This window comes from Antrostomus carolinensis, unplaced genomic scaffold (assembly GCF_000700745.2).
Source record: "Antrostomus carolinensis isolate BGI_N321 unplaced genomic scaffold, ASM70074v2 scaffold21842, whole genome shotgun sequence".
Classification (NCBI taxonomy): Eukaryota; Metazoa; Chordata; class Aves; order Caprimulgiformes; family Caprimulgidae; genus Antrostomus; species Antrostomus carolinensis.
The window spans coordinates 5,240-32,555 of NW_010299323.1; the positions used below are offsets into that span (position 1 = coordinate 5,240).

Below are 27,316 nucleotides of genomic sequence, written 5' to 3' on the forward strand. Positions count from 1 at the left end.
ATGGGTCAGAAAACACTTCTGGTATTCTTTTTTTATTTTTTTTTTATTCCTTTTTTTTACTCTTTTTTAAATTTTTTTTTTAAATTCTTTTTTTTATTCTTTTTTAATTCTTTTTTATAATTCTTTTTTTTAATCTTTTTTATTCTTTTTTTAATTCTTTTTTAAAAATTCTTTTTTCATTCTTTTTTTTATTCTTTTTTTTATTCTTTTTGAGATGGTACACAACGATCCCAAATACCTCCCACAAAGCAAACTAGAACATTGCCTCTAATGACGTTTTAAATCACCCTTAAGCAGCCAACTTTACTTCTAAGGCCCCACACAACACTATCAGCTCCTAACACTCCACAAATGCTACGCCTTACTTCTCATGATTATCCAATTCCTATCAATTTTCTCACTTTATTCTCACTTTCTCAAATGCACAAGATAATTTTCAAATACTCTGCACAAACAGCCTTTCAACACCTCCACGAGCACTGAATGAAAACAAAGAGCATTTGCTAAAATAAAGCAAACTGAAAAATAAAGACTAAAAATAGCTTAAGATTAAAGGTGCTAGTAGAGAATACAACAGTGTACGTGTGCTGTGCTCAGCACAGAGAGCTTTCTATTTAATATAAGCCAAAAAAATCCCTAAAAATGAGCATTTTCTTTAACTAAACATTAATAAATCCTTGCAAAACAGCTAAATACCTGAGCTATCAGACACTGATGGTTATTTAAAAAACCAGCTACAGTATTGTGTGATATGTTGGGTGAAAACAATCATCTTTACCATCTTGGAAGACTCTCTCCACATTGAGTCCGTAAGTAGCACAGGTTTCATAGTAAGTGCATCTCTTGAGATCATTCGATAACTTCCTCGCTCTGGCATCGTCTATGACACGTGGATTACTGGAACTTATAGCATCTACAGCAACAACAGGAAAAAAAATACATCATTTGATAACATAACCTTATAACTATCAATACCCAAGCAGTAAATTTAAGAACAAATCGTCACTTTTAGAATTTTTAGGAAATAAACAGGGGTGCACATCACCAATTTTATACTTTGTTATGAAAATAACCAGCACGCTGATTGATTCTAAAATCCAGGAAAGACCTGAAATGCTTTTTGGTTACCTTAAATATATATTTAGTCACTAGTTCCAAAAAAATACACAATCACATGAGCTCTGATGTAAAACATACTTAAAGAAACAAGTGGGTGATTGATTATTATACACATATCTCATGATTTTTAGGCTTCCTATCAGTATCAGCTTATGAGTAACCTTCACCTGCAGAGTATGAAGCACAAAACATGACATTTTTATAAGGATAAGAACATTTTACATAGAGAAATAACGGGGTGGGGAAAGAAAAGGTATCAGGTATTGCTGCAACACTCTGGGGAAGTGTTAGATTTGCACATAACAGACATTTCTATTCTAAAAAACAAGCCAAAACTACATAACTGGGGGAAAAAAAAATCATGATGGTAGAAAAGAAATAAAATAAAGCTGTACAGGACTGCCATTATCATGTCAATAAAAATCTAGAGTCCAGTTGCCCCCTCAGTTCCTCATGTAACTCTGTCCTGTGTGCTTATTTTTAGTCCTTCCCATTTTTTAGTCTAGGTCTCTGTGTTTTATTCAGGCACAGAGAGCCAAGGAGCAAAGCGCTCTGCTAAAGCCCAGCCCCAAACTCGTGGCACACACTATGCTTCGGCTGAGGCAGTCACTCACCATTTTCACATAAAATTGATTTTTCATCTAGTCACAGATTGCATTGTTGACCTGGCTTCCAAGTCCTGGATCCAAGAAATTTATCCTAAACAAATTGAGTCTCAAACCTTGATGTGAAGGCACCCATGAGACACCGTGTGAACATACTGTAGAGCCATTAAAATGGTATTTTTCTAAACAATAATAATTCGTACCTCTCCTCAAGAGCTACTTTTCATGCATATTTTTTAACTTTTTAACAGATTTCTAGAGCTTATCCATAGGAGCTGAAGAACACCAGAAAAAAAAATAACAATACCTGAATTAGGGGCCTACAAGAAAGCTGGGGAGGGACTTTTCATAAGGGCAGTTAATGACAAAACAAGGGGAAATGGGTTTAAGCTGAAAGAGGGGAGGTTTAGATGAGATATTAGGAAGAAGTTCTTCCCTGTGAGGGTGGTCAGACACTGGAACAGGTTGCCCAAGGAAGTTGTAGATGCCCCCTCCCTGGAAGTGTTGAAGGCCAGGCTGGATGAGGCTTTGAGCAACCTGGTCTAGTGGAAGGTGTCCCTGTTGCTGGCAGGGGGGTTGGGACTGGATGAGCTTTAAGGTCCCTTCCAACCCAAACCATTCTATGATTCTATGAAGGAGAAGGTTCTTCATTGCCATCCATCATAGCAAAGAACTCTACAAAAGTTATACTGCTTGACTATTTATAAAGTGAGAATGCTATGAACAAATCTTAAAAAGCATCTTTTTTTTTTCCCCCAGGAGTTTCATGGTAATTCTTAGCTCTGGTAATAAAAATTCTTCAGGAGAGACAGCAGTACTACCTATTCTACCAAACACCGCAGCTACCACCATGCCACCACCACAGGCTTTGACTTCAGCCTTCAGCATTTAGAGTTGCTCAGAAAGTTTTCCTGAAAAGCTGCTATTTTCCTTGGCAGCAAAACTACCGTCGTTTGAGGGGAAAAAAAAGCATCACTTTATCATGAGTATGAAGTCAGTGACTATTTCAAGAGTGTATCTAAGGCTCGGTTCTGGGCATGATGTGATCATATCTCAACTGATGTTATCGATACCTTTTCATGAGATCTAATTAATAAAAACAGAATAGTTATTTAAAAAGCTAACAAGATTTTTTAATTTTATTTTATTTTTTAAATCACCAGAGGGCGCTGAACACATTTAACCAGACAGGAACTGCTAAACACCACCACGGCTTTGAAAAGTTCGACTTCTGAAGCAAATTCAAAGCCTGGCCCACAGCAGAATGACAAAGCACAGGAGAACATCTGGAAGCATCAGGCAAGTGCTAACATTTTGGGAGAGATTCCATATCAGGGCTTGTTTTGAGAATAGTGGTCAAAACCAAGAAGCTAGATGTCAAAAAAAGTGTATTTCCAATATATTTTTAAGAGGTGTATTTATATATTTCATATATTTCATGTCACTGTACTGACAGCTGACGTAGCCAAAAAGCTGTATTTTCTTCTAATGCTTACTCCCAGAATTAGCAGGATTTCCATCTTTAGTAACATTTAAAAAAAAAAAAAAAAATCTCATTTCCATCAATACTGCAGCAGAAAATGAACTCTGAAAAACCAAATCTTTTCTGGTAATAAAGAGAATGAGATGGAAAAGCATATCCCAAAGTGTCAGAAATGCGCAAAGAAAAACACCTCAGGGAAACGTTTCCCCCCCTCAATTTTCAACTCCAATTTCAAGCTGACAGTGTGGCCCTTCAAAGCAGTTTCCTTCTGCTTTCTGGCTGTACTTTCTGCTACCCCAGGACTTTTTTGTGTGCTTACTTCCCTTTTCATTTGTTATCATCTGTTTCCTCCTAAAGCCCAGTTGTGATTCGTCCTTCCATGCCGCCCACGCATCCCCTGCTTTCACATGGCAGCGCTGGTGTCCCAGCTCCACAGGCAGGGGACAGAAAAGTCGTCTCTGACCACAAGACTGACCAAAGAATAAGCTGAGAAAGCAGTGAAAAGCTTCAACATCACCAAAACTGGTGGCATATACTCAAAGGGAAGTTGTCCCCAAGTTGAATTTTGGGGTAGTTTGGGGTTGTTGAGCCTGGAGAAAAGGAGGCTGAGGGGAGACCTTCTGGCTCTGTGCAAGTCCCTTGGAGGAGGGTGGAGAGAGATGGGGGTGGGTCTGTTCAACCAAGGCCCAAGGGACAGGACAAGAGGAAATGGGCTCCAGTTGTGGCCAGGGCAGTTGAGATGGGATGTGAGGAAGAATTTCTTTGCTGAAAGGGTTCTGAGGCATTGGAAGGGGTTGGCCAGGGCAGTGGTGGAGTCCCCATCCCTGGAGGGATTGAAGAGTGGTGTAGACATAGTGCTGAGGGACATGGGGACTTGTCAGTGTTGGGTCAATGATTGGACCCGATGATCTTGAAGGGCTTTTCCAATCCAGGCATTCTGGGGTTCTGTGAATCTACAAGAGTACCTTCAGACACTTAAGTTGTCCCTCTAACACAGAGCAAAAACCTGACAATATATTTACAGCGACGCTTCACTATGAAGGAACTCAAAAACATCTCTACTATTCTTCCAAAGCAGCAGCTCTATAAAGTAAGAAGTCTGACACCTATGCAGGAACTCCTCATTTTTGGTAAGAATTATCATAGGAGGGACATCTACATGGCTGGGCCTCAATTCCTGGGTGTCTACTCCATGCAGCAAGTATGGGAAACTCCTGAGCCATTGATGTGATTCACTGGCAAAACAAGGCAGGGAAGATCCTAAGGACAGCTCAGATGCAAAAGAAACTGAAATATTGCTGGTACCTTTCCGTCGCTGCATTTCCCCACAGGACAGCGGCAGCAAGCTGCTGCTCCAGGAGGAGTTTTGGATAAACAGAATTGTGGGTGTTGTTTCAGGAGGCTAAAAGCTGCATTTCCATTTGGTTGGAAGAATGGTGTATCTGAGAGATTGCAGGTGGGCACAGTTCAACTCTGTTTCTTAACACAGCGTTGAAAGTTTTTGATCCCTGATCCATCTGCCTCCTAAGAATGTCAAGGTATTGATCACTTCCAGACTGCCAAGCTAAAGGAAACCAGTTTCACTTCAGAACTTCATTACACAACTGATTCACCTGCCCAAATCAGGCATGAGCATCTCCCTGCCCATCAAGAAAACTGCCTTGACTGGCAAGCACTGAAGAGATTTTTAAAAAAATATTCTTCTAAGTTATAATTGCTGAAGTCCTACACTTCTTCTCCCAAAGGTGCTGCGTGGTTGTTCATCTCCCATCTCAAACCAGTCCTCGCAATGCCATGGCCCTGTGGTAAGTCCACCGAGGAAGCCCAGATGACAGACCACCCTCCATTGATTAACAAGCTCTCATCATCAGAGGAGCAGCAGTGCTGATGCAAGAGAGGTGAAAGGACAGGACGTGGCTTTGTCAGCTTGGAACAGTCTATATGACCAAAGAAACCCACTCATCAATGGAGGCTGAACTTACCCTGGGTTCCCACCAGTACCATTGGAATCTCACTAGTGTTCCGATAGTTAGCCATACGGCTGTAGTAGTGGTAAACAGTCTGGAAGCTGATTTCATCTTCCAAGCTGAAGACAAATATAACGGCATCCACCCACATGGCAAACTGCAGAATAAAAATGGAAAAAGGCATATTGGGAGAAAAGCAGTGAGGAGGGAAAAAAAAAGAAAACCATTCTTACCTTATTTGGAGGGAAATACAAGCAGAGAAACTTTGTCAGTGACAATAACAAAGGTCTTTAAAGTGTTGTATTGTTACTACAACGATGAATCGACGTTCATCACTCTGCAAGTGATGGGGATGTGGGATACACAAAGGCTTTCCCCCACGTTCACAACCGCATTGTTCCTTCACTGGTATATGGTGTTACAAGCCCGGCTACTATCAACGCACATTTATTTGATGCACAGAAAACATCACAGCCTCAGATGTCTGAATTTCTGAATTATGAACTGAAAACCACTTATCTCGAAGCACTCGAGTGCCCCATTTAGTGTGTTACTACTTCCCCACCCCGTGCTTCACATGCACGCATGCTGATGTCTCTGCTAATGCCAGGACAAGTATCACAGTGGTGGTTTTACAACCACTGCTAATAATTCTCACATCTTGCTCAATGTCCAAAAGCATTCATTTCAAATTTCCAATTCTTCCCTATAGAGACACTTTAACTGAGCAAACAGCACCCAATGTCTCGTGCAGCTGTGAGTGTGAACGCTAAACTGTCCTCTCTGGGCATCAATCATCTGTTACAAGACATGCATACACACAGGCCAAGGCAAGGTGCTGCTTAAGTGACCATACAAGTGACAAAGTTTTAGCTCACAAGTGAAATAAGATTGTTTAAACACATTTAACATAACAGTAAGCATATACAGGACATAAAAAAAAAAACAGACTAAAATTAAGCTTACCTCACTACCTTTATTTTTCCCTAAGTGACTCCATTCCTACCCAAATTGAGACCAACGGAAACAAGTTTCAGCCATCGGTATTCATACTTTTGATTTTTATTACTACTACAATGTGCCAGGTAGAGTGGGGACACATTGAACAGACAGAGAGCTGCAAGGAGGTTCATTTGGGACACATATATACACATTTTACTGAGTTTTACAAGGCTAGCCTAGGTCTGTAGGCACACGTTTCAGCTCCACCAACTCTCCCAGTTTTGTTTCTGCTCTTGCAGGATTTAAACTGCTTCAGTCACTAGTTTGTAGGTTCACATGATCTCAGCTTTTAGTAAGTTAGCATATACAAAGGGAAGGGAAAAAAAAGAGTTGGCAGTAGGAAGTTACATAGGGAAGTTGCTGAGCTCATTAAATTTTCCTCTTTCAGAAGCAGGAGCTGGTAGTACTTCTTGCCCATTTTTCATACAGCATATTAGCTAATAATTTAACGCGCACATTTATAACTGCATTGTTCGTGAAACCAAACACATCTCTTACAGGGACACCATAAAAATGGACAAAATATGTTTTGAGGTTTTAAAGACAGTCAGAAGAAGGGCAACCATCTAGATGTTAAGGATAGGACTGTCTATACACAGCATAATTACTGCCAGAATAAGGTCAACTTTATTAAATTTGAACTATGTTATTAAATTTGAACTATTCAAACCAGAATATCTAACCAAAGGAACCAGAAACAAGGTCATTAATGTAGACCTGGGGTTTGGGTCTTCTCATAAAATGGTTCTTGCTGACTGGACTCAGCAGCATCATGCCAAGAACTCTTCCTTATAGCTACAACATCCTTAAAACATCAGTTTGGAAGCTAAAAGCCTCTCTAAATTTTCAAGTTTCATCAGTGTTTAGCAGCAGCCTTCTAATGAAGTTTATTTAAAATATCCAAAGGGTGGTTATTCAACGTAGTGCCCTCCAGACACAAAATATTTCCAGTAAGTTCTTACTTCTCCTTTTATATTAAAATAAGCTTAAGCTCTGTGAATACCAGACCTGTGATATTAAAAACCAAAAGAATTTTGGAAAACACTCAGAAGGTCTGGAAACCCAGGAAGTCTTATCCACACCACTGTGCAGAGAACAGCTTGAAATAAGGATAGCTCAGCTGCTGCTATACAAATCCATCTCAGACTTACTGCCGTGATGGAGCAGATCTGTTCATTCATGATGAGTTCAAACAAAATAAAACCATAAACAAAAGTTCTAATTTTTTTTATAATAGCATGTAAGAGCTTGTTCTAACGCGGTTGTTACGGATATTGGGTTTTACAACAGGATGAGGAAACAGCCTCCAGTTGCACCAAGGGCAGTTGAGATGGGATGTGAGGAAGAATTTCTTTGCTGAAAGGGTTCTGAGGCATTGGAAGGGGTTGCCCAGGGCAGTGGTGGAGTCCCCATCCCTGGAGGGATTGAAGAGTCATGTAGACACAGTGCTGAGGGACATGGGTTAGTCATAAGGGACTTGTCAGTGTTGGGTTCATGGTTGGACTCGATGATCTAAAGGGCTTTTCCAGTCAAGGCCATTCTGTGATTCTGTGATTTGTAACACGTCACAACAGGAATAAAATCAAAACTAGTGAGCAAAAGAAATGGTCAATATTCAAACTTAGACAGTGGCAAGACTGAAGCAGCATCAGCTAGTGCATCTCATCACCACCTTGTTCTATGAAACAAGCTATTATTAAATTCTTTTCATTTTTGGACAATCTTATGTTAGGCAAGAGAGATCATAGATCCAGAACATGAATCTTCAGGGGAGTTAATTCTCCTTCCCTTCCTGTCAAAAAAAAGGGGGTGGTGAACCAAGAGCTGAGCTGCAGCTTTCTTTGCACTGAAGCAAGAAGGCCCCCCATCACCTGGGGAACGCTCCCCACCCCTGTTCTGCTGAGTTCCAGGAAAACCAGAGTTCAGCTTGTTACTTACTGAAGTCGTATTTCTGTCCCAACTAGCCAGAAAAATACACTGTGCTGTTGCAAAAAGTAGAACCTTAACCCTCTAAATATCATAAGCAAATTGTGAGAGGTAAACATTTCTCTTCTGATAGTAATTCCATTTTCATTATAAAGTTATAAATATTCATGAACCCAGGACTAAACTTTTCATTCCAGGAATGGATAGACAGATTAAAGATCTTTAATATACATGTGACTTGAAATTATACCCCAAAAAATTCAAAGATCATTTACATGTGAAACATCTTCTGAAAGATGTAATGGCACTAACACCTTAAACTTTTCCACATTCGTTATTTGCTGAAGAACAAATCTCAGCCAGAATAGTAATTAAAACCCCCAAGTTTACCTAGCACAGGTGAAAATCAAGGCACTGTATCTGCTCATCAGTTTGCAGTTAGCTCAAATGAACTCTGCAAAACTAATTCTGCAGATACACAAATATTTAGATTGCTGTGTGTACCTTTACAACTCCAGTATTTCTGTTTTTATACGAGTGAATGTTCTCTAAGCACTGAGGCCTGGAAGCTCTTGTGTACTTCAGCCAAATTATTCACAGCCTAAAACAGAGCTGCTCTTTCAAGCTCATGCCTCACACGGCCGCAGATGTGTCAGTGACACTAATTTTTTGTGTTTATTTTAACTTCCTTCCAGGATGTCTCTCGGTCTCCATTTCCTCCAGCTCCTTTCTTTTCTCCTTTGTCCAGGCACCTTCCCCCATGCTCTAATCCTCCTGCAGCTCATGAGCAATAGTGGAGCATTGAAACACAAGCTGCTGCTGCTGGCACTGCTCCCATTCAGCTGTTTGGCAATAGCACAGTTCCTGCTACAATTCTAATTTTTTTTCTTGAAGCTGATCCATCACTGAACAGCCGAGCAAAGCAAGGCCAGTGGTAACCACCCCACTTGAGAGTGTCCAGGTAAGAAAAGCTAGAGAGGAGACCAGAACATGTCCAGAGAAGGGCAACAGAGCTGGGGAAGGGTCTGGAGCACAAGTGTGCTGAGTTCCCTTGTGGCTGAGGGAACTGGGGGTGTTGAGCCTGGAGAAAAGGAGGCTGAGGGGAGACCTTGTGGCTCTGTGCAAGTCCCTTGGCGGAGGGTGGAGAGAGGTGGGGGTGGGTCTGTCCAACCAAGGACCAAGGGACAGGACAAGAGGAAATGGGCTCCAGTTGTGGCCAGGGCAGTTGACATGGGATGTGAGGAAGAATTTCTTTGCTGCAAGGGTTCTGAGGCATTGGAAGGGGATGCCCAGGGCAGTGGTGGAGTCCCCATCCCTGGAGGGATTGAAGAGTCGTGTAGACACAGTGCTGAGGGACATGGGTTAGTCATAGGGGACTTGTCAGTGTTGGGTTCATGATGGGACTTGATGATCTTAAAGGGCTTTTCCAATCAAGGCCATTCTGGGATTCTGTGACGAGGAGGATGCCTGAAGACAAGGACACTACCTGCAGCCAGGCCGGCAGAGTCTGTGGTGCTTTAAGCATCACATAAGCAAACGCTTCAGTTCATATCACTCAAAACAGAGTAACAGAGTTAAGCACAAAAAACCACAGGTGTCTTCTCAAAGGCAAATTCCAAGGAGTCACCTACTATGAGACAAGGAGGTAACACGCTACAGAAAACAAGTCAGAAATCTGAGAACTCAACGGTGCAGAACTGGAACTTGCAATGTTGAGTCTTAAACAGCACAGGGAGCAAAACGTGGAAGCAATGGGGAATGTAAAGAATCACAGAATGTTGGGGATTGGAAGGGACCTCAAAAGATCATCCAGTCCAATCCCCCTGCCAGAGCAGGAACCTAAATGAGATCACACAGGAAGGTGTCCAGGCGGGTCTTGAATGTCTCCAGAGAAGGAGACTCCACACCCTCCCTGGGCAGCCTGTCCCAGGGCTCTGGCACCCTCACTGGAAAGAAGTTTCTTCTCAAGTTGAAGCAGAACCTCCTGTGTTCCAGCTCACACCCATTGCCCCTTGTCCTACCATTGGGCATCACTGAGAAGAGCCTGGCTCCATCCTCCTGACATTCGCCCTTTACATATTTATAAACATTAATGAGGTCACCCCTCAGTCTCCTCTGTGCATACATCTACTTTGTATTTTTACAATTTATATATTCTAACTCAGAAGAAATCTTAACATGCAGTTTGGTGGTCACTGGAAGCACATCAATTAGGCATTCACTGTTAGTTAGCCATATATCTTTATCACACAGTTTCACAATGTAACTGAAATCCCCCCCCAAAAAAAAAATTTCTAAGCAGAATATTTTTCACCTGAGGGCAACATCGACTTTTTCCCAGTAGAACGATAAGCAGGACCCAGGAAAGAACAAAACCAAGGCAGTTCTCTGAAAGGAAGCTTTTTGAAAAGCAAGGAAAGGGTGGTTTTAGGGTGATAAAGCTGAATATCTGCAATGCTCACCTGTGCCTCTGGAGGGCCCCCTTCATCTCTAATCAGCAGCAGATAGCTTTGTCCATCAACTACTATCTCTTTCTTGAATCTCCCACCTGTCACACAAAGTAACTCGTTACAGAACAGAACAGGCAAAAAAAATAAGAAAATAGAAAAAGGCTTCGCTTGGGGAAAAAAAAAAGGTGTCTTTAAGATCTTTTTCAAATCAATGAAATATTATGAATATAAGTTAAGTTCACGTGCATAGAAATGACTTAAGAAAGTTAAGCCACATTAAAAATAAGGCTAATGTGGAATAAAGCCAACAACGGCATTAAAAACACTAATTCCCATGTTATGTGTGTGCTTCGTTTTGATACGTACAGTTAAAAGACAGTCACCTTTGTTTTCTATAATGGTGAGAAATGTCTCTCTAAGAAAGGCAAACATGGGACAGTTGCACACAACCATCACGTACCGGAACAAAGATCTCTTGTGTGAATTCTCATTTCCTCAAGAGAAGCCCAGTTCTTACAGCACACACATAATGTTATGAAAATGATACTTCTATATTCACAAACCACAGTTAGGGGAAAATACTAGACACATGTTAGACAAAAAAAAAACTACAATGGTGGTACCTCTGTAGAGATCTACTGAACTAACAGAGAATGTTGTGCCACTTACTAGCAGGATGAATTAAAGACCTAATTTGGAGATGTAGATAATAAGAGTGGAGTCACAGCCTTCAGCTCAATTCTATTCCTGATCCTATTATTTCGGGGAGATATAGAAGTGCTTGTGAAGACCAAAGAGCTGGCACCAAACCTGAGAAACCAAAGCAGGGCGTGCAGCTGCACCACTAGCTTCTCTCTCCGCTGGCCATGGGGACATCAAGCACGACCCAAGGGCAGAACAGGGATTGTCTTTCTTTGGGGTTAAGGATGTTTTGGGCATCCTGCTGCGTCTCACAACGGACTTCAGATAATGACAAATCACATTGAGGGTTTCTGGTGTGACCGAGTCTAAGCCAGGATTAGCAAGCATGGCCTGCCTAAGCAGTTGGGTTGCATTTAGGCTCCTCTCCTGGAAGCAAAACCACTCTTATCTCCCCACCTAAGCTGTAAAGACCCCAAGGCTCCAACCACCCCACATCTCCATTTACCACTCTAAGACAAAACAGATCAATTAACACACCCTAAACTTCTTTCTTCACCCCCTTTTTTTTTGTTAACTGGAATTATTTCCAATATGAACCCTATTTCCCAACTATGCTCAGTTTAAAGCTTGCCATACATATCAAAACCAATGCATTTAAACACGTGATAGGCGAGCAAACAACTCTGACTTGTTCTCCAAACAAGCTCTTTAAGCAAATAAGTCAGCACAGACATGCTAATGCTGATCCTCAGAACAAAAATTGCCAGCCTTAGGGGGAAAAAACAAATTGGCTCAGACCCACCATTCCCCCAGCCCAACCACTGCATGTGGCTTCAAATCAGGTTCAGCTCAACAGCTCACCTACGTACAATATTTAAGCACAATTAAACATATTTCATGTTTAATAAAAGCCATAAAACCGTTTTTTTTGTTGTTTGTGGTGGTCTTATGGTTTTTGTGTTGGTTTTTTTGTTTGTGGTGGTCTTGTTTTTGTGTTGGGGTTTTTTTGTTTGTGGTGATCTTATTGTTTTTGTGTCGGGGTTTTTTTGTTTGTTTCTTTTTAATTTTATTTTCTTTATAAACCTACCACCCTATTACAAACAGCTTAGCAGCACCAAAAATGCAACAATTAAGACGGTCACATTTCTGGTTGTTTAGTTGCATGGAAGGAGTAGTACAGCTATGTATAGATTTTCATTATCTTGCTCACAAACTAGATTTCAATTTTACCTTCGAAGATCAAGTTGCAGATAAATATATATCATGACTGAACTTGAAAAGAATAATCAAAACCAAGTGTAAAACTTGGAAACTAACCTCAGCTCTCAGAAACTGAATTTCTATTAACCAGCTCATTATTTCTATATGTCACCAATTAATTGTATATCCTCCATAATGAAATGTTAAATAAGATGAATTACTTCATATACAGCCCTCCAGAGAGGCTCTTTAAAGCTGTAAGTAACAATGGAAACGCAATATATATGTGATTGAAGAGTGAAAGTTCTGCCTAATTGCCTTTTCCTATTTCCTTTTTTTAAACACTGAAAGTTCACACAGCTAATTATAAAATCCCACGAACTGAACATATTTAAGAGCTAACTCATTATTCCCTCTTGTCAATAGGATGCCTTTCTAGTCCTACTGTATCTTCAAATAATCCTCAGAGGTATAAAGAAGGTACAGACAAGGTGAAATAAAAAGCTTAAGTAGAGAATTGGGAAAAAAACATAATTTATGGATTAATATATATATTAAAATGTATATACACAGATCACAAACGTGAGCACTACAACATTTCTTCTTGAGAGCCACCTCAGGTTCACTGAAGATTTTGTTTGCAGGAGCAGGTCTGAGAAGTGTACTGTATTTAACAAATAACAGTATATTTAACAAATTAAACAGTAATCCATATAAAATGGATTAACAACATTTAAAAAATTTAAAAAAAAAATAATAAAATTATCCAACAGCTCTCTTCCTAACTGAATTCACACCAAGTGACCACCTTGCATACCTGCTCCTTGCCTTCTCCAAACCCCACTGTGTGCAGAGCTCGGTACAATGATACAGTATTTTTATTTCCAGTATTAAATCCAAATCTTGACATGCTGTACCACTTCCCCAAGGTCTGTCACGCTGGGAGAGCAGCACTGCAGTCAACCAGCAGACAGTCAATTTAAATCTCTTCAAGTGGCTTCTTTACCCTCAAAAGCTGAATGTGCTCGTTATCTGGAATATGCACCAGCACCTTGCACATCCTCATGCATTCATTTATTTTTGTTTGGGTTTTAGTATTTCACAATATACAGTTTAAACCTAATGAACTCCCCCCAAACCCAAGTGTTTAAAAAATAGCTTGAGTTTTTAATCTGTAATACGCATTTAAAAACAAATCTGAAGATCCAGAAATGTAAAGGAGACTCGCACTCATCCCCCAAATAGGAATTATTTTATGCAAATTTGGGATCAAAGGAGGATGTATCCCTATTAACTGGTGTTTCCACAACATTACGGAGCCTTTATCATCAGCACATCCTAACATTAGGTACTACACAGACAAAGACTGAGAAAAACTACCTCAACATCAATAATTTACACGAATAAATATATAAACACTGAAGAATATACAGAGTTGTGCCAGCACAGGAAACCACCGTGGTTGTGCTGCAGATACCTGTGGTCGTAAGATTAAAAATAAACTGATTCTGCCTTTGGTCTGACGAGCCCTGATGTGACCCCAGCACCAGGCAAGGAAAAGCAGTGCAAGGGCAGTGATTTTGGGATGGTTTGGCTTGGACAGCATCACACTAGTAATTTTTTTAAAAATCCATTTTGGAGTTTGTAAAGCAACACAGGGACATTGGGAAAAAAGAATTGGAGAGATCAGCCAGTTTAAATATTGAACTAGTGCTACCTGTCAAAGAAGTGAGTGTCTCATGGCTATAAAATATCACTGTTTTGGATTTTTTTTCCTAAATATCTGTATATATTATGTAGCTGCAAGACACCAGCTAAGGAGACGCCACTGAAAACAAAGAAATTACCTCCTTAATTTAAAGAACGAGCTCAAAAAACACCGCACTAGTCCCCAGGGAGGTAGTGAGCTTTGTTCTGCTCCCATCAGTATTATGACACGTGCAGCTTTTTAATGAGGGAAATTCTCAATTCCCATATGTACCTGGCAAAGGAGGTCACCGAAAGACTGGCAGCCTGACCACCACTCTGAAGGACACTGTGATGGCTCCTGCTACGTCCCAACAGGCACGTCAAAGCACAAAGATGCTGGAGCACGAGGTGTGCAGTCAACACCTCAATTATATATTTACTTGCAGCCCCAACCTCATCTCTACAGCCATATATAAAAAAACTCCATACCAGTGAATACCTAAATAACTGGCTACAGCTAGAACTGGAAACTTTTCATGAAATATCACAGCAATTCTCTAAATAAATAAATTATTTTTAAAAAAAAGAAATCATTGAAACTGTGTGAATCTTTAATTTGGGAGGATTTTAATGTGCAGTTCATTTATGTTTTTTTAAAACATCTGTAGTTATAAATTGCTGCATTACTCCAAGTTTTCCAGAGCAAGATTGTTATGAATTCACACCGACACGTAGAGAATTTCACATAAGAAGGCAAATATTACTCCTGCATACAAACTACACAAAACCCAGAAGACAGAGTGGTGCTTCCGATGCATAAAACCAACCACTCTCTTACGTGCATTTGTCCATATTCCTGCTATAAAATGCTTCAGATAAAAATACAGCTTTGATCAATATAAAGCTAAAGAAATTCTGCACATCAGCAATTTAGAACCACGACACAAGTCAAAATACCAGGCTGAGGGGATCAGGAAAAGCTTCCTAATCTCATTTCGATGCGCCTCATCCTACAGAGCCTGGTGCATTGAATCAGCAGCGGTATGAAACCATTCTTCGCTAAAAATCGATACTAATTACATATACTGCACGTTATTTGTAATCAAAGGTGCTGCTCTATATTGCAAAAGCTTTATATTAGACAGGGAATTCCACGGATGAAGGTTTTCATGCTGCTAGGAAAGCCTGGCCGTCTCTTCCTCTCGCTGATGGCTCTTTCACCGACCACGTAATTGCTCAGCGAAGCAACCGCTGATTTTCATACTGTATCCCCAGGCTCGACTGCAGTCACCAAGCTCTTTATTCAAACAAATTGCCACGGGGATGAAGTTATTTGGCCATATAAGAAAGATAAATTCGGGGGGTTTGGCCAGATGACAAACCCAGGCGGCAGCTGAACGCCTACCATAAGCATGGGGGCAGGGCAGGCAGGAGAGGAGAGACAGGAGATAAGGCTGAAGCAGCTATAAAAGCCTCTATTTTATACTCCCAATGACACGTGAATTTTGACAACAGTGGTCAGTTGTCTTGCACACGCAGATTCTCCCTCCTTTTTTTTCTTAAGGTGGAAAAGACAGTGCCAAGAATCTGGCTTCTCTTCAGGGAAACACGTTAAAAAGTCACTTATTCCCTCCGGTCGTACATACATCATTTTATAGCTAAATATATGAAAATTGTTGGTTAAACTCAGAAAACAAGAAACACTGGTAAGATCTTTTACAACTAAGCAGAAGCACTAAAGTGTAACAGTAAACCTGTGTCACTGTTGCAGTTGAGTTATCCCCAATTTTTATTTAAATCAACTATTTTAAAAATACTTTTCTCAGCAAAAAAATACAATATGCTTTCTTTTCCCAAGAATGCATGTTATATCACAAGAAGCATTAAAATGATATTTTCACCAAATCAAGTTGTGCTCAGTGCCTGATGTCAATTGTATACTGATGTCATACAATTATCAGCATTAGAGAAACCATCACAACTTATCCTTCAGCCACATGTAAAGTGAGCTTTTGGGTATTTCCTTAATGCAAATTTTGTGCTAAACAATATTTTCAGCAACCAAATGTGGTTGAGCTGGGTTGAGTGTATAACCACAGGAGTGCAAAGACTGGGGAACAGTCGCTCTCGCACGAGGCTAGAGCCACAAGCAGATAAATGCATCAGCTTCCCAAAAAAGTACCCTGGTCAAAAACTCAAAAACCCAAAAAATCAACAAAACAACTTAGACTGAGCCTTTCAAAACCCACCAGCTCTTTCTCTCAACCAGTTTATGATATATTTTAAGAAAAATATGGACCAAATAATAGGCTAGAATGCTAGTTCTCCTTGAAGTATCAAGCTATACCCAATAAAAGCAAGGTACCCCCACAAGCACCATGTATGATGTGATATTATGACACCATATAGATAATCTTATGACATAAAAACTGGTAAGGAAGCACTAATTGATCATCTCATAATTGAAAAGAAGGTTTACTTCTGGAATTTCAATAGCAACTGCAATTACATTTGACAACTTCATAGAATGGTTTGGATTGGAAGGGACCTTAAAGCTCATCCAGTCCCAACTCCCCTGCCATCAGCAGGGACATCTTCCACTAGACCAGGTTGCTCAAAGCCTCATCCAGCCTGGCCTTCAACACTTCCAGGGAGGGGCCATCCACAACTTCCTTGGGCAACCTAACCTCAGTCTGAGATACCTCCATTGACATATCTGCAGTGCTTCTACAGAAAGTCAGGCCTGAAGGGTCTGCAAAACCTGGTGGTGATTTGAATGGAGATCAACTGAATTTTAAGTTTTTAAGCATTCAGGAAAATACAGCTTACATTAAAAAAAAGAAAAAGTATTAGTTGCTCAAGTTGTGTGGAACCAGAAATCATAATTAATGCCATTTAATATGGTCAGATAGAAAATGGAGAGGCGGTGGCTTCATCTTGAGGACAAATACAGGCAGCTATGTTGAATGCCATTTTTGCAAAGGTCTATGGTCTCCTTTCCAAGTGGTGGAAAATTTAACAGATAGGGTAGTACAGCCCTGAACTGCCTGACTGGGACTGCAAATTAAGCAAGTAAGGAACAGGGTGACATCCTGCTGCAACCCACTCTCAGCCAACTAGAATGGAATACACAGCAGTTGCTTCCATTAATTTTAAGCAGTTGCCAGCATCTAAAGCAAACAAAAAAAGATTGCAGTGCTTCACAGACCAGTCTGGAAAGAGCATTTATTTGAGCCAACCACACCTCGTTACACACAAATGAAATTATTAGACATTTGGGTGCAGGGAGGGGAATAATTCCACAGCACATTCTCTCTCTGTTAGAAAAACTTGGCAAAAGGAAAAGGAGAAGCCAGAAGAACAGTAAACAGGCTGAGATTCCCATCCAGTATTATATTTCAGACAGAAGGAGAAGAAAATTATGATTAACCACCAACCTAAATGAGTCAAAAAAAAGAACCAGCCTTTTAGCAATTAAGTTTCCTTCACTACATGGAGACAGGTCTTGGAGAGAAGAGCACTGCATGTTGTATTTTCACTAGAAAGCTTCTGTCCCACAGTCAGTGGGACACTGCTCATAAGTCAATTAAAGAAGCCTAGTCTTAATAAAATTAAGACGTAGAGGTAAGCCACATTTGGTACTCATCAAAGGATTCATCTTTAAAAACAAGTATGATAGCACTGCAAGCTTCTGCAGGAGTTTCAAGTTCCATCAAAGTATTTTATTAATAAGCTGGAAGATGGAAATAACAGGCTATTTAATTTCTAGATAATGAAGGAGGAGGGATTGCAATTATGTTAGAAAATTGGGTTGTACTTCAACATGATCATAAGTTAGAAAAATAAGAGTGGAAAAAACAAAAGCAGCAGCATAAGGAGAAATGGGAGAGTCCTCCACCTAAAAAGGGCCAAGTAACTGGAGAAAGATGGGGTAGGATGGAGATGGAAACCACTGGCACTGCAGCCGAGCAGCTGTGAAGTCCTGTGGACTGAAGACAAGCAGATAGCTTGTCCCAGCCTGATATCACCAGCACCTTACAAAGCCTCAGCCAAAGCTCCCTGCATCACCCTGGGTAATGTGTTACATGGAAGAGAAGGACTGAATGAAAAGAGCTCGTAAGCACTTGGGTGGGAAAAAAAACAACACCATCTAGCAAACAGTGAGTAAGAGAATAGGCGTAAGAATTGTGGGTATTTAAGAGAACAGACTAGGAAGAAAAAAGCAGTGAGGAGTCTTACTCAGAAATTATCTGCTGATCCCACTCAAGGGATCAGGAAAGACCTCACCATTTTTTCAATTCTCATTTTATTATGGTCCCAAGTAAACAGGCAAAAGCATCCAGCGCAAGCAGACATACAAAGCTCTACTCAAAGAGTCACCATCATTCTAGGTATAAACCTTGGGGATCTACAATCCAGCAGCAAAGCTGATAAGCAGAATGGGATTCTGGAAAGCACACACTGCCAATGTGCATTTTAAAACAGTCTGTCCTCAGAGCATTTCAAATCCTGTATGATTTATTCAAAATCCTGTATCACTTCACTGTCCTGGCTGGAAGCATCCCTGCACCTCAGGGTACCCAGTTTATCACATAATCAGTATTTAATTATCTATTTGACAAACTAGAGAATCTACTCAACCATTAAACCTGTTCAGGGACTAGTACTTGATTTCCCTTTTCTGCAGAAGCCATACAGGTAGCACCTCTCTGAGACAGCTTAAAAAAGGTGTTTAGATAAAATTGAAGTATGCAACACAGCAGAAACAGTACCATATGGACCTTAACGTTTGGCATGACAAACACATTCACATTTAAAGCAGTACACTGATTTTTCACACATACACCAGAATTAGGGGACCTTTAGGAAGGCTGGAGAGGGACTTTTCATAAGGGCAGTTAATGACAAAACAAGGTGAAATGGGTTTAAGCTGAAAGAGGGGAGGTTTAGATGAGATATTAGGAAGAAGTTCTTCCCTGTGAGGGTGGTCAGACACTGGAACAGGTTGCCCAAGGAAGTTGTGGATGCTCCTCCCTGGAAGTGTTGAAGGCCAGGCTGGATGAGGCTTTGAGCAACCTGGTCTAGTGGAATGTGTCCCTGCTGCTGGCAGGGGGGTTGGAACTGGATGAGCTTTAAGGTCCCTTCCAATCCAAACCATTCTATGAATCCATGAATTACACATGTCACTTTACACTTGCCTGGAAAGAATCTATGGTTGTCTTTCCTCCTAAGCACAATACCAACCTAAATATATGTTTTTTAAATAGGTCTGAGATTTTAATCCTGAATTTGCAAAATTCTGACACATTTTCTGCAGAGTGATAGAGCATCTGTGCCTGCATGTGAGCACTCATATCTCCAAAACTCCTCCACAAAGAAGGTATTAGACACCCACCAATTCAACGTGACCAAATAATACATTTTCATCTGACATCTACTGCACATAAATATACAAACATTTTGGCACTGAGCAAATAAAAGCTGAACACATTACATGTTGTGAGTATGCCCCTTTTTCATAGTTCATTCACGTGAAAAAATACTTCTGACAGTTTAAAGGGGAGGAAAATAACCAGTAGGAACCTGTGCGGAACCTACTCCTCCAACATTCACCCAGATCCCTTGTTTCACCCAAGCCTCCCGAGTGCCCAGAGCCTCTCGCAGCCACGCGTACCATTGCATCACTTGCAGGATTTTCTCTGCACACCCAATCCTGTGATTACAATCTGAAAATATTGTAAGATTCCTGCACTGCAGCTTTTCTTCCTTGTAGTTAACATTCTCTAAAGCACCATCATCTCTTCACTTAGCACAGCTTTATTTAAATTTCATCAGGGCACAACTATGAGTGTCAGATGTTGGAGCTTAATCAGACAGTAAAACTCTTCAGATGAAGATGCTCAAGTATTTTAAAAGTTATGCCTTAATAAGTATTAAAATGGAAGGAAAAAACAAGGTATTGTACATTTATAGGGGTGTGACCAGTACCCCCTGCTCCTGACCCCTGGTCAGCATAACTAATATCATACATACACATATATATATATATATATGTGTGTATGTGTATATATATATTTTGCCATCATCATCCTGCCAAGGAGCCCTAAACCAAGCTGCCTGACCCCATAGTGACAGGTGATAAAGGTCTACAATTAAATTATTAGTTCAATTCATACTAATAACATATGAAATCATGTATATACGGTTGCTTTTTAAATTATTATTCATAGAATCACAAAATCCCAGACTGGTTTGGGTTGGAAGGGACCTTAAAGCTCATCCAGTTCCAACCCCCCTGTCATCAGCAGGGACACCTTCCACTAGACCAGGTTGGTTTTTTTTAAATTACTTGGTTTTTTTACTTTTTTGGTTTATTTTATGGACAAGAGGTGCAGTCAGTTGCTTACATACATCACACCCACTAATTGTATATATGCTACAAGTCTAATTTTAAAAGCTGTTTTTTCTCAAGCCAGCTGGAGACAAAGACAAACCAAACAGCAACAATCAACCTCTTTGGGCAGGATGTGATACTACTTTAGTACACTCCAACCTGTTTCCATCACCAGTCTTTTCAAATTTAAAAAAATATCCCCAAAATATCACTTTCCAAAGTTCCTTACAGAGTTAGCTCCGTGACTTAAAATACCATAGTTTGGGTTTTTTTTTTGTTGCAGTTCCTTAAGAATCAGTTTATTACACATTTTACTTTCCAGACACTAACCCGTTCAGTCAAATATTCACACAGCTTCTGCCTTTCAATCTAACATATAACTCATCTCATTCCAACATCTCCTCAACATTTCTGAATGCAAGTTCCACTTTACAAGCTTCCAACATATTTTCAAAGATCTTAAGATACCTGAGACAAACCCTAAACTGCAGAACCAAGATAAACCAAAAAATTACCTCCTGTAAGCACAGAAGCAGAAATTTCAGTTTGGTTTGGGTTTTTAAATATAAAAAGTGAAGAGATATTTAAGTTTACAGGTGGCTTCTATAATATCTCTCCTTTCATTACAGTATCACATTACAAACACTAACTGTGAAGTTAAAATTGAACTTAGTTTAGCTGTGATTATACTATAATCTGTCTGAAAACACAAAATAACTCCATACTGAGATCTGCTAAAGAAATCCAGACAAAGCAACTATCATAATCTCTCCCTTTATTTTTTTAAATTACTTCCCAAAATATCCCAACTCAAATATGAGAACAGACAGGTCATTACATAATATCATACTGTATCTTAAGGGGTAAGAAAATCTGTTTTCCAGCTGTATTCTGTATTTTACTGAACACCTTTCATATTAGCATCCCTCAGAATCAAAGGCGAGTGGGAGAAAAGAGAATGACAACACTAAAGTAAATGACAAGTTTTTTTCAGATAGTTTTTTTACATATATACATGGAAAGTTTTAAAACCAGCAGCATAGAGGAAAATAGGCTGGCAGTTTAAAATAGTCTCACTCAGAAGGAAAACCCGACCAGGAGAGGCAGGGGCTGAGCTGATCCACTCTCCCTCCATCCCTTTTTCCTCCCTTTCTCCCAACACACAATGTTGATGGAGCAGGGGCAGCTCCACAGCTCAGGCAGAATAACCTGCCTTTCCAGCCAGGGTTTCATCTTGCCATCCTGCAATGCCCTTGGCATGCCTAAAACATGTAGAAAACCAAGTGACAGCCTGCTATAGCAGTACATTAAATATATATACATATACTGGTTGAGAATTAAGCATATTGTGAATAAAATCAGCTAAGTACTGTGCCCTATTTTCTGGTACGACCCTCCAAAACAAGATTAAATGGAAAGAAAAAAAAAATCAGCAAGAAGAAATCAAATACAAGCTGAAAAAGAAACATGTTTAAAGAACATGTTTAAATTCTGCTTTAAGACTGAGAGCTAAACACTGGGCTATGATTTAGAAATACAACCAGAAGCAATATTTAAAAGAGAAAGTGGAAAGCAGGTCCTTCTTCCAGCAACAGAAACTCCAAACTGGCTTCTGACTCAACAGCAGCAGGAAGGAAAGAGCACTGGAGACCTCAGAGTCACTTGTATTACTATTAAGAGCCTAAAAATAGCAGCTATAAATCTGAATTACAGTTTTTACCTGGGATGCAACCTTCAGAGGAGCCTGTGATGAGAAGGGCACAAATCCTACAGACATCAGTCACCAAAACCTCTGAATATTCAACGTGTTAAAGACATCTTAAAGATTAGTCAATCACACAACCTAAAGGGAAGTTTCTTTTAGAAAACTGCTTCCTCAGCACCTTCTCCCCAGGAAAAGAGCAAATACTTAACTTCTTCCTTTAATTAACATAGTTATTTGTGTAACACTTGAAACAGAAGCCAACTCGATGGCTAGAACAGAAAGATTTTCAAAGAATTCACTAACCCACACAGTCAGTCTCGGGAGGATGAGGAGAGGAAAGGGCTGGAGAGGGGAGGTTGTGGAATAGATAAATTCACTTTTTTCTGCTAAGCCTAAAAGGTTCCCATAGCCCAAGAGAGCCAACTGCAGTAATACTTCAAAATGATCTCACCACCCTCACACCAAAGAATTTCTTCCTCACATCTCAGCTCCATCTCCCCTCTGTCAATTTCAAGCCATCACCCCTTGTTCTGTCACTCCCTGCCCTTGGCCAAAGTCCCTCCCCACCCTTCCTGGAGCCCCTTCAGGTACTGGGAGGCCACTAGAAGGTCTCCCCGGAGCCTTCTCTTCTCCAGGCTGAACAGCCCCAACTCTCTCAGCCTGTCCTCACAGCAGAGCTGCTCCAGCCCTCACATCATCCTCGTGGCCTCCTCTGCACTGGCTCCAGTAGCTCCATGTCCTTGTGCTGTTGGTGGCCCCAGCACTGGAGGCAGCACTGCAGGTGGGGTCTCAGGAGAGCAGAGTTTTGGGAAAGAAGTTACGCTTTAAATTACTTCAAAGGCAGACTCAAAAGCACTCAGTGTGCTTTACACTGGACACCTGGGCACCTAAAGCTATTTAAAAAATTACCAAAGATACAACCAAAATAGTTGCTGTGCCTCCTGCGCTGGCTTTCTCCCTTCGGTTCTACTGCTCTCCTCCCAACTGTCATTTCAGCTATTTTGCATCTTCAAATTAATGGGGATTTTGTTAACATGACCTCAGCTTCCCTTCCCAGTTTTCTTCAACAGAAGATCTACTGGGCAGATTTATCAGTTGCTGTTCACATCAGTTGTTTCTTCCAGTGTCTCACTTTACTGTAGCATTGGGGTGGGAGATCAGAAAAAAAACCTCCTTTTTCCTCATTCCAGCTGAGATACCTTGGACCACAACTTATCTGCCTTTTTTTTTTTCCCTCAGTGGAAAAAAACAAACAAACAAAACAATGAAATAATTGTGCCATGGATGAGGATGTTCACAGACACACCAGAGATGTGATGAGCCTCTCAGTCATGTTTCACACCTCAGTGGCTTTTCGGAAACAAAAACCTGAACAGTAACAGAATACTCCTGACACTCACTATTCCTGTAAACTTCAATTCACCTTGGTCTGCAAAGCACTTGGTCTCAAATTCCACACACACCACATTTCATTTTGTTCCTACAGTAAGAATTAAATTTTAGGCAGGTGAAAGAAGATTATCAGGTTTTGTGCATCTTACTTGCTGCAAAAAAATCCAGCACTTTGTTCAGCAGTAGTTTTTCTTCCCATCACTTGGAAGATTCCTAGAAGATCACAAATCACCTTAATAATTACCCTATTTCCCATCACTTTCCTATTGTATCATTACAGAAAAAAAAAAATGCAAGTCTCAAATTACTGAAATTCTAACTTGTTACAGGGCAATACTTCATTTATTTTTTTACATCAAAATATATCTGCTTTAAAAATGTGTCACAAGGGTATAGCTACATGCATGTTAAATATGCAAAGAAAGAGTCTAAAAGTCACTTTTCTCCTCAGTTAAGACTTATTCTATGAGAAAACAAAGGCTTTCATGTTACAGTCACACTAGAGACTACAATTAATTCTGAACAGAAATAAAAGTTGGGCCAGGCAATGAGGGGAAAACTGCTTTACCCTTTAATGTGCTACAGTTCCTCCTCTCGGTGGGGAGGTGGTGTCAGGGTGGAAGAGACCTATCTCATCTTAAAGAAAAGAGCTGAAGGAAACATGAAACCATCTTTATATACTTAAGATTCATTTATGAGAATGCTGAAGGTACCTTAAAACACTTACAGGAGATCTGGCACTTGTCTAATTCAGGGCAGGTTTCATGGTAATTGTAGCAATTTAGCAGGCAAAGGATAGAAGAAATAGCAGTCCCTGGTTGTAATCACCATTTTCACATGAAGTATGCATCCATCATCTTACCAATTAGATACTAATTAGATGATGCCTGATAAATTTTGCTGTTACTAAGGCATTCCAAGTCAGTAAACTTCGGTTTTCTTAAACAGTCAAGCAGCTGAGACCTTAACACCTGATATACACACTATTCTTCATCCAATTTAACAATCCAGCCTGTTTAAAAGAACTCAGAAAAAAAAGAGGAAGATCTGCACTGATCTCCAACACAAAGGCTTACACTTAGCCTTGATTTATCAAAATTATATACCTAGAATGTAAAAAATCCAAAGTCTCACACCAGAATGTAAGAGAACCATCTGCACTGCTGCTATATTTTCTATAGAATGGCAGCATATGGAGTTAGCTTGGGTTAAAAAAAAGAAATAAAACACTAACAAATCACTACTAAAGATGTTTACTAAGGATCATTTCTATGGGTTGAATTTCCTTTAATACTAACTTGATTAAAAATCTTGACCCTATCCCTTACAAGGTGAATTAGAGCTCTTAATTATTCCAGTTTTTTTTACTGTTAATGAAATGGAATGGTGTCATTAGTGAGGCTTGTCAGCTACACTTATGTGCAAAGAAATGATCTGACACTGCTTTTGTAATCTAACCCTTTCAGGAAAAAACAGTCTGAACGTCACTCAAGCACTGTAAATAAAAATGCTTGGAGACAAAGAGAACAGATGGCAACACTCTCAAGGAACACCATCTAAAATATTCATAGTTTAGGAGAATACTATTAACCTTGTGAATAATCAACCCATTTGAATCTCACAAGGGAAAAAAAAAACCCAAATATTTTCTGTTCATGAATTGAAGAATATAGAGATACTAATTTTTGCTGAATATTTGTTGTGTTTGGTGGATTTACCTACCACATAACCACTTCTTGCTACCAGCATCCAGAAGCAGCAGGCATAAATGTGATCTACACGCAGTTTTTGTTGCAATGCTCAATTATCACCCCATCAGTCCTAGCTACAGAGCAGCAAAACCATTTAAAACAAGCTTATAAACTGGAAGACTTCACTGTTACTGCCATTACACAAGAAAAAGCCTTGTCCATCCCTCCTTTCCCTTCTCCTCCCATTTTAACTACAACTCCATACTGTTAAACTGTCAAATACTATGCTTAATAGCTTCCTTTGGTAAGAGTTAATTTGAAACAAATGTTATCATAGATGCATGAAGCTACAAACTATTGCTGAAAAGACAACTACAGCAAGAGACAAAAAAAAAGAAACCAAACAGTGAGATGTACTAAAGACTTGAAATCAAAAGGAAACAAATCAAAATAACACAAAACAAGGGAAAAAACGCTCTAGTACAGAAACTGCCGTCTGTCTCTTCAAAACAAGAGCTGCCATGAAGACATGTATAGTTACCTGCATCCATATCTGCAAAGAATGGAACAGCCAGTAAGGAAAAGAAGGAACCAGAAATTCAGTGTCTCAGAGTTGGATTTAAAAGTTCATAAGGAGAATAGATAAAAAAAAAAAAAAAAAAAAAAAAAAGCCATATATTTAGTGTAAGATAAACCCCTATATAAGGTACTATGATACTTTTGATTTCAAGCTATAAATTTGTATTAATGTTAAACACTAGGTTTTCAGCTATAATTTAATTATCTATAGCATAAGAAAATTTTTAAAACAACCTTCAAGACCAAAGATTAAATATATTAAACAAGGAACAAGTCATATCTTTAGTTCAGGCTTGTGAAGTTTTTTTGTTCTTCCAACACCACAACCCAAAGGGCTTCAATTCTGCAGAAATCCAGTACTAGATACAGTAATTGTGGCTTTCAACAGCCAAACTGAAAGCAGCAGCACTATTGAGAGCAGTCAACTCATCTCAATACAGGACTAAAAGTTTCCCATATGGACACATAATGGGTGCCAAAGTATTTAGGGATGCTAAGGAGTTATGAAAAAGCTGCAGTTATTGTATATACTTATCTCAGTCTGGAGAATGTTAAAGTAAAAAAATCTCCATAAACACTAAAATAGCAAATCAGATGCTTTATTGATTCATTTCTGCATGATTAAAAATGAATAAAGATGTAGTTTGTGGGGAAAAAATAAAATAGTGAAATTTGTATAACCACATACCTTCAGGTGACTCCTCTTGGACATAGGTGCCAGTCAGATACCGGTGTACAAGCGCAGACTTGCCACTCGCTAGGTTACCCACAATCCCCTGGGGAAAAAAAAAAGGAAGGAAAAAGTTAAATTCCAATTAATCCCCATAAAAAATCAGTATATTCAAGCAAAATCTTAACACAGAAATAACTTATAGAATCATAGAATGGATTGGATTGGAAGGGACCTTAAAAATCATCGGTTTCCAATCCCCCTGCCAGCAGCAGGGACACCTTCCATTAGACCAGGTTGCTCAAAGCCTCATCCAGCCTGGCCTTCAACACTTCCAGGGAGGAGCAGCCACAGCTTCTCTGGCCAACCTGGGACACTGTCTCACCACCCTCACAGTGAAGAACTTCTTCCTAATATCTCATCTAAACCTACCCCCTAACTTCTATGTACTCGAAGAGAAAGCCCACACAATAAAAACTCTCCAAAATAGGCCAACAGATAAAAGCATCTGCCTAAAAGTAAAGGCTACAGCAGAGCGTATTCGTCACACAACATACAAACCAAAACCAGTCTGTTAGTAGCACATCTTCATACAGCTCACCACCAATGCTCACTGGAAACATCAGGCAACATACAGACTGCAGGGAAGAAGCCTGAAGCTCAGAACAAACTTGTCACCTCTTTATTGAAAAATATAAAACCATCACTAAATTCTCATACTGGAAAATATCTCCGTAGGCGTTCCACCATGGGATTTACACTGACTCGCAACTTAAGCGCACAGATGATATATATAGTTATG

At 39.8% G+C, this 27,316-nt stretch overlaps 1 protein-coding gene across 1 annotated transcript; it reads right to left on the minus strand.

Moving 5' to 3' along the window:
* Positions 1-778: 778 nt before the first annotated feature.
* On the minus strand, positions 779-26,620 carry LOC104520938 (arf-GAP with GTPase, ANK repeat and PH domain-containing protein 1; the record flags this gene model as incomplete). Its single annotated transcript, XM_010162769.1, has 4 exons — positions 779-913; positions 5,190-5,331; positions 10,565-10,650; positions 26,533-26,620. Coding segments are annotated over 4 exons (451 nt in total), but the record flags the coding sequence as incomplete, so codon positions are not given.
* Positions 26,621-27,316: the final 696 nt, after the last annotated feature.